Source organism: Osmerus mordax, chromosome 1, assembly GCF_038355195.1.
Source record: "Osmerus mordax isolate fOsmMor3 chromosome 1, fOsmMor3.pri, whole genome shotgun sequence".
NCBI classification, from domain to species: Eukaryota; Metazoa; Chordata; class Actinopteri; order Osmeriformes; family Osmeridae; genus Osmerus; species Osmerus mordax.
Genome location: NC_090050.1, coordinates 25446214 through 25454205, shown reverse-complemented (window position 1 = coordinate 25454205; position 7992 = coordinate 25446214). Strand labels below are relative to the sequence as shown.

The 7992-nt window shown below is 49.7% G+C and overlaps 1 protein-coding gene across 2 annotated transcripts; it reads left to right on the top strand.

Moving 5' to 3' along the window:
• The first annotated feature begins 1520 nt into the window (after positions 1-1520).
• On the top strand, positions 1521-7100 carry LOC136967165 (T-complex protein 11-like protein 1). Of its 2 annotated transcripts, none has more exons than XM_067261104.1 (10): positions 1521-1857; positions 2014-2103; positions 2903-3031; positions 3190-3310; positions 3676-3896; positions 4107-4243; positions 4528-4718; positions 5388-5569; positions 5773-5939; positions 6434-7100. In XM_067261104.1, the coding sequence occupies exons 1-10, from the start codon at positions 1778-1780 to the stop codon at positions 6664-6666; spliced, it is 1551 nt and encodes a 516-aa protein (XP_067117205.1). In that variant the 5' UTR covers positions 1521-1777; the 3' UTR covers positions 6667-7100. The 2 variants fall into 2 exon arrangements, with proteins under 2 accessions (XP_067117205.1, XP_067117213.1); XM_067261112.1 differs by having other exon boundaries at positions 1523-1857; positions 2899-3031.
• Positions 7101-7992: the final 892 nt, after the last annotated feature.

The following is a 7992-nucleotide window of genomic DNA, read 5'->3' as shown; positions in this document are numbered from 1 at the left end:
GGGGCATCTACAGGACTGACCGCCTACGTGTGTGTGTGGGGGGTGTGGGGGGGGGGGGGGGAGTCACTCGGGGACAGGATGTAAGACTCGTCACCAAAGCACTATCTCTGACTGCACTAGCATATCAGCTCTTCTCCTACTCCAAGCCCTCTGCCCCCCCCCCCCCCCCCCTTGGAGACTCCGCCCCCAGCTGGCTCCACCCCCTCCTGGCTCCACCCCCTGGAGAACCCGCCCCCTGCTGGCTCCAATTGTGATTCGTTTTCAGGGGAGTTGGAACAGAGATTTTTTTAATATTATTACTAAAATAATATTCTCCTGACATGTAATTGTGACTGAACATAGGACTTCTTACCTTAGATGCTGTGTTTTATTTGAGGTTGTTACTTTGGTTATTGGCATCAAAACACAAGTGTGTATGTCAGGGGACACTGAAAGGTTTGTGGAACATTGTGTGGGGGAGCAGATAATGAGAGAAGTATATCACTTCAGAAAAGGGTGTAGTTCAATTGGTAGGGGGGGGGGGTTTAGAAGAGGGTGTAGTTCAAATGGGAGGGGGGGTTTAGAAGAGGGTGTAGTTCAAATGGGAGGGGGGGTTTAGAAGAGGGTGTAGTTCAAATGGGAGGGGGGGTTTTAGAAGAGGGTGTAGTTCAAATGGGAGGGGGCGCTAAAAATGTTTTTCTGTTTAGAGGCCTGACTAATAGTTTGAAAAGCACTTGAGTTTATTTCTCTTGCAAAAGATGCTCCTTAGTTCTCGTTTTCAAGGGAAGATACTTTTTCTGTCTCAATCTCTCTCTCTCTCTCTTGCTCTCTCTCTCTCCCTCCAAAGTGATTTAATGCGTCCAGACTTGTTCAAGTGTGTGCTGGAGGTGGCACAGGAAGTACAGACCTGGGTGGAGACACACACTCAAGGGTCTCAGTCACAGGACATCCTAAACCCAGATGGAAATGACCAACCAACGCTATCTTCAGAAGAGACTGCTGAATGTGTGAATCAAGGAATAAAATGCCTGTGTTTTGCTTTTTAAGTTATTCATGTTTTATATTAAAAGGTGTTGTTTAATATTTTGAAATATGCAAATGTGTAAATATTGTCCGGTTTCAAGGGAGTTTTTGTGTTTTTTATAAAGTTCTTATCTTGGTCTTTGTCTGTTTGTACTTTGTGGTCATGTGATGGTAAACGAAGTTTTTGACTGTTTTGAGATGCTTTGTAAAATGCCTGTATTTATCAAAGAACGAATTTGTAATGCAAACTTTTTTCCAATGATAAATAATCTGCAACATAAAGCCATGGTCTTCTTGTGTGTGTGTGAGTTTGTGTCAATCTTTGTGAAGGATTTTTCGGGAGCTGTCACTACTAGTCTGTTTTACCGAACCCGTGCCAACAAAAGCAGCGATATAATGCCTCTTGCTCAACAGGACAGATCTAGTGTCGCAATGTCTTGGGGGCGGAACCCGGTGGAATGTGTCAGAAGCACGCCCTCTGTTTTTGTTTGAGTCTGGAATAAGCCAATCCCTGCCCCACTCAACGTACCAGAAAAAATACTGTAGTTAATTAAAATACAAATTACACAAACACACAATGGATTATTGTTTGCCGCGGAATATTAGTGAACGTAAACCTTCTTGGAAGTGGCACGTTTGACTTCGGTTCGGTGTAATGCCGATATTCGAATAATGTAGCTATGCCCCCTCTTTGTGAAATGGTTCGCTCCTGGTTTGAATCTGACAGCGCTGCGACCCCGGACACAACGATTCTTCAATACGCTACCAACGTTGAATGCAAGCGAAATTTTTGCCTAACACCAGTTTGCCAAACACTCACATACTTTATTTAATTGAACATCATCAAACGTGGGGGTAAGCAAAACTTTTTTTCCTCTTTTTTTATGAGGTAGTTCAATGTGACCGAAAAGTTAACAAATAAATGGTCTGTTGATAACCCAGTTGTATTTAAATGTAAGAACGTTGTAAATTCCGTACACATACGTCAACTAACTCTTCTAATGAATCCAGTTACAATGCCGAAGGTAAACGAGGTAAAAGAAGCGGGTGGAGAGACACCGATCGACATACCTTGTCTTCAGAAACTGGACTCTCCCACAGGTAAGATACACACCACGTATTATGGGTAGGCTACTGGATTAATCCCAAGGGGAAATTGCAGCCTTACAGCAGTCCAGATGTACAGAAAGAAAATAAAAATAACATAAAACTATATGTTTCTTTATATTTACATCTAAAGAGACAACTGTTAATTACTGTTTAAACTGTTACAGTCAATCAATCCTTGAACGTGCCTCTCATCCTCCCTTTCACTCTTTACCCCCCTCTCCTCCTCTTCCTCTCTCCCCATCTCTCTTCCTCACCCCCTCTCCTCCTCTCCCCATCTCTCTTCCTCTCCTCTTCCTCTCTCCCCATCTCTCTTCCTCACCCCCTCTCCTCCTCTCCCCATCTCTCTTCCTCTCCTCCTCTTCCTCTCTCCCCATCTCTCTTCCTCTCCTCCTCTCCCTCTCTCCCCATCTCTCTTCCTCTCCTCCTCTCCCTCTCTCCCCATCTCTCTTCCTCTCCTCTTCTCCCTCTCTCCCCATCTCTCTTCCTCTCCTCCTCTCCTCTTCTCCCTCTCTCCCCATCTCTCTTCCTCACCCCCTCTCCCTCTCTCCCCCTCTCTCTTCCTCACCCCCTCTCCTCCTCTCCCTCTCTCCCCATCTCTCTTCCTCACCTCCTCTCCCTCTCTCCCCCTCTCTCTTCCTAACCCACTCTCCTCCTCTCCCTCTCTCCCCGTCTCTCTTCCTCACCCCCTCTCCCTCTCTCCCCCTCTCTCTTCCTCTCCCCCTCTCTCTTCCTCACCCCCTCTCCTCCTCTCCTCTCTCCCTCGTCCTCTCCCCCGCTCCTCCCCAGGTAGCCCCACTAAGGGGACCACCTTACCCGAGCGGGCGGAGCTGGAGGGTTGCGTCTCCAACCTCAGCCTGGCCCACGAGATCGTGATGAACCAAGACTTCTGCTTCAGACAGAACAGCCCTCCCAAAGACAGGTAGGGGGCCCTACCAGCCCTCCACCCATGAACCACATCATGGTTGTGATCATTCGTAATTATCAGCAATAGAAACGTTTGAAGTGAATTTAATTAAAATACCTTAAGAACGCATAGCAGTTGCCCTCATGAATACTTGTGGTTGAAACGGTCCTCAGTGTGGAGGGGAGGGTGAAGGAGGTGGTTCACCGAGCCTTCTGGGACGTTCTCCAGGAGCAGCTGTCCAGCTGCCCTCCAGACTACAGCCATGCTGTCACCCTGCTTCAGGAGGTCAAGGCTGTGAGTACAGGCTGGAAGTTTGTTTTCAAATGACTAAATGTAAATGTGGGACTTTTTTTTATGATAACTGACTGGGTGTGTCTGTGTCTGTGTCTCTGTGTGTGTCTCTGTGTGTGTCTCTGTGTCTGTGTCTCTGTGTGTGTGTGTGTCTCTGTGTGAACATGTGTGTCTGGGTGTGTGTGTGTGTGTGTGTGTCTCTGTGTATGTCTCTGTGTGTGTGTGTGTCTCTGTGTGTGTGTGTGTCTCTGTGTGTGTGTGTCTCTGTGTGTGTGTGTGTCTCTGTGTGTGTGTGTGTCTCTGTGTGTGTGTGTGTGTGTCTCTGTGTGTGTATGTCTCTGTGTGTGTGTGTCTCTGTGTGTGTCCAGACCCTCCTCTCCCTGCTCCTGCCTGGCCATGCCAGGTTGCGCGCCCAGCTGGACGAGGTTCTAGACCTGCCTCTGATCCAGCAGCAGGCCCTCCACGGGGGCCTGGACCTGCCCCGCCTGGCCGCCTACGTCACCAGCACCATGGGCTCCCTCTGTGCCCCCGTACGGGACCCAGAAATCCGGGCCCTGCGAGGCCTCTCAGACCCAGTGGACATCCTCAGGTAAGGGACAGGGGCAGTAGGGGTTCCCTGAGGTGGATGAGGGAGGGTAGAGCTTTGTGGTTAGAGCATTTGACCGATCAAGAGGGTGTAGCGTGCTACACCCTCGGATAAAAGGGTCTGCCACATGAACACATTATTGTTACAACACTGATGGCACAGGATCCCTTAATGTTGTAGTTGAATGTGAAAGGCTCTGGTGTGCTGCTGCAGGGAGATCCTGCGTGTGCTGGGACTGATGAAGACCGACATGGTGAACTTCACCGTCCAGAACCTGAGACCACACCTGCTCCAGCAGGCTGTCCAGTACGAGCGGACCAAGTTCCAGCAGATCCTGGACAAGGAGCCAGGTGAGGGTGTTTCCAGGTGAGGGTGTCTCCAGGTGAGGGTGTTTCCAGGTGAGGGTGTTTCCAGGTGAGGGTCTCCCCAGGTGAGGGTGTCTCCAGGTGAGGGTGTCTCCAGGTGAGGGTCTACGTCTCCAGATGTAAAGAGTTTTTCTCTTTAAACCTGTTTTTCAAAGAAATGTCAGACTCTCTTGGTTCTCAAACCCAAGGCAGGATCATTGATAGGACTTCAGAACTTTATTAGCTCATAAAACCACAGTTCTGAAACCTGAGTTCTCCTCATCCCCCAGCCTCTCTGGACCGCACCACTGCATGGCTCCGAGGGGCCGCCCAAGAGTTCGTATCTAATTCATCATCGGGACCGGAGGGGGTGTCCCCCCCGCCTGATGGTGCTCCTGGTCCAGTCAGCCCCACGGCCGTGCTCAACAGAGCCTGCCTGAACCTGCTCCACTGGGACCCACAAGACCACAACTACCCCGAGGTAGAGAGGTCGGTCTCCACCCAGGGGCAGACATGGAGAGGTAGAGAGGTCGGTCTCCACCCAGGGGCAGACATGGAGAGGTAGAGAGGTCGGTCTCCACCCAGGGGCAGACATGGAGAGGTAGAGAGGTCGGTCTCCACCCAGGGGCAGACATGGAGAGGTAGAGAGGTCAGCCTCCACCCAGGGGCAGACATGGAGAGGTAGAGAGGTCGGTCTCCACCCAGGGGCAGACATGGAGAGGTAGAGAGGTCGGTCTCCACCCAGGGGCAGACATGGAGAGGTAGAGAGGTCGGTCTCCACCCAGGGGCAGACATGGAGAGGTAGAGAGGTCGGTCTCCACCCAGGGGCAGACATGGAGATGATGCAAAGTTCTGAGATCAAATGTACACAGTTAGATTGTGTTTGTATTTGACAGTGCATGTGAAAGTAATAGATAGCTAGATTTGTTTATTTTACTTTCTGTGCCACTGTCTCTCTCTCTCTCTCCCTCGCTCTCTATCTGTTTATCCCTCTCTCCCCTCTCTCTCTCTCTCTCTCTCTCTCTCTCTCTCTCTCTCTCTCTCTCTCTCTCTCTCTCTCTCTCTCTCTCTCTCTCTCTCTCTCTCTCTCTCTCTATCTGTTTCTCCCTCTCTCCCTCTCTCTCACTCTCGCTCTCTATCCCTCTCTCAGACGGTTGTGATGGATCGGGTCCGCCTGGATTCTCTGGGTCGGAGTCTGAATCTGCTGGTTCTGGAAGCCGCAGTACTTCTGTTGACCACCACTCATTGTGGGGGCACTGTTTCTTCCCAGCATGGGTTTGTAGGTAAACTGAAGAAGACCTTCACTGCCCTGTTGGAGGGCAGTCACAGCAGGTAAGAAGAGATTAGTTTGTATCCTGGCTGTCACAGGGAGCAGATAAAACACTAAGAGTAAGCAGCAGTTCACCTTCTCTGAAAGATCGGCAGTGATAGATGTTTAGCCTCTCTGCCAGGGATTGTGTTGGTTTCTGTTCTCCAGCCCTCCTCATCCACCCTGAGGGAGGGGCCACGTGTCACTGTTTCTGTGCTGCTTCCAGGAGCTGCGACCTGCAGGGGGCGCTGCAGGGCCTTGCGGAGCAGGTTCTGGTGCAGGTGCGGAGCGTCCAGGAGGGGAGCGTCCAGCTGGACAGAGACGGACTGGAGCTGCTGAAGAGACAGATCTCAGATCTGGGGGAGGCTGACAACCCTGTCCGCAAGCTCCTAGGTGTGTGTGTGTGAGTGTGTGTGTGTGAGTGTGTGGGTGTGTGTGGGTGTGTGGGTGTGTGTGTGTGTGTGAGTGTGTGAGTGTGTGTGTGTGTGTGTGTGTGTGTGTGAGTGTGTGGGTGTGAGTGTGTGTGTGTGAGTGTGAGTGTGTGGGTGGGGGGCGTTTTTTTTGTCATAACCTCACCACACCATTGTTATATAAACAACATTGTTGTTATAAATACTATCAATAGTCATATAGCATCACTCCCTCCCTCCCCCTCTCCCTTCATCTTTCTCTCCATTTCATCTCTTCCATCTCCCCATCCCCCCCACCCTGTGCTCCACACCCACCTCTCTCTCCCTGCCCCCTCCCTCTCTCTCTTTCTCTCTCCCCTCCATCCCTCACTCTTTTCTCTCCTACCACCCCCACCACTCCCCTCATCCTTCCATCATTCTCTCCCCATTTTCCCCCCCTCTCTCCCTCCCTCTCTCCCCTCCCTCCCTCCGCCCCAGGGGAGAGAGTCCGGGGCTACCTGCAGGCTACGCTGGAGGCCGGTTCCCAGCAGGGGGCCCCGTCCCCGCCCCAGGCCCTGCGCCTGGTGGGGGCTGAGCTCACCTCGCTGGCCTCCTCCTTCGGAAAAATCCTCCAGTTCAACCGCTCTGTGTTCGGGCCCTTCTACGCCCCCATCCTCAGGACAGTCCTGTTCCCAGAGAGAGAGGCCGAGATGGGGGAAGACTCCCGCTAGACCCCCCCCCCCAGCCTGGAGCTCCACCTCGCTAAGAAGCTGCTGGGTCACTCAGGAAACAGTGACAGTGTATTGGATATTGTACAACTAAAGGATCATGTAAATATGTGTTTTGTAAAAAAAAAAAGTTATGTTTCTTTTTTTTTTTGCATTGTTGTGTCATAACTGCAAAATGCTTTGGTGGTTTTGCGTGTACAATAATATTTCTATAGTTTCCGTCATAAAGGAAAACTGTTACATATATTTAACAATGTTCCAGAAATGTAGTGAAGTGTTTATTCTTACTGCTGCTGAAAGGTTTTGGTTCCTTTCCTTCTGATCTGCAGTTTGGGATTACATTGTTTACTAGTTAATGTGTGTTAACTAGTAGACAACAGCATTAACCAAAGATAGAAAGTCCTTTTCTTTCAAATAATAATCTTTCTGAACTGGAATCAGCCTACTGTTTCTTCTGTTGGGGTAAACATTCTGATGACAAATGTACATTATATCATTAGAATCTCCCATATAGCAGTAAACATAGGAAATAAGTCATTTCGTTTTCAAATAAAACAATAGATGAACAAAGAGATTTTTCATAGTATTATTTAATTTCATGTATATATTGCTTTGTAATTTGAAACAGTATCACATTATCATTGAGTAACCATGCTCTGTCCACAGTCATGGGCAAAGCATTGTATGCTGGTACAGTAGTTAAACACGTTATAACACATCTCATAACCATCCTGTGGATCCTCCCCCTGTCATCTGCTACAGAGATGATCTCCGGAGATGATCAGAGGCGGGTCGCGTGATCTACATGTTACAGCAGGGGCGTAGGTTTGTTTTCAGATGTTGGTGAGACAACTGAGGATGCAGCCGTTAGATATAATTGTCTTTAATATAAATGTGTGTGTGTGTGTGTGTGGGCACACAAATGACACAAATGTGTTTCATATATACTTTGGGGGGGACAGTTACATGAACATTTCTCAAGAGCAATTTGAGGCAACACACCAAAACTAACGCTGTAACACATTATCGACGTTGTAATTTATATTGGGGGGGGGGGGGGGCGGGGCATCGAATTTTGACTAGGATTGAGGGGGTCGTGTACCCCCGTCTCCCTCGGGATTTCTGCCAATGTGTTTGGAGGGTGTGTGATGTGTGTGTGTGTGTGTGTGTTGGGGGAAGAGACTTGCCGTTTTCAAAGTGTTTATAATGAACCCTAGGCCCCTGGTTTACAGTACCTACAGCACATGGACGAGGCTGGGGCCGGCGAAACCAGCCCGACCTTCTACGATGACCTTTCTCCTGACAGGAGAGGCGGGGTGACTGACAGGT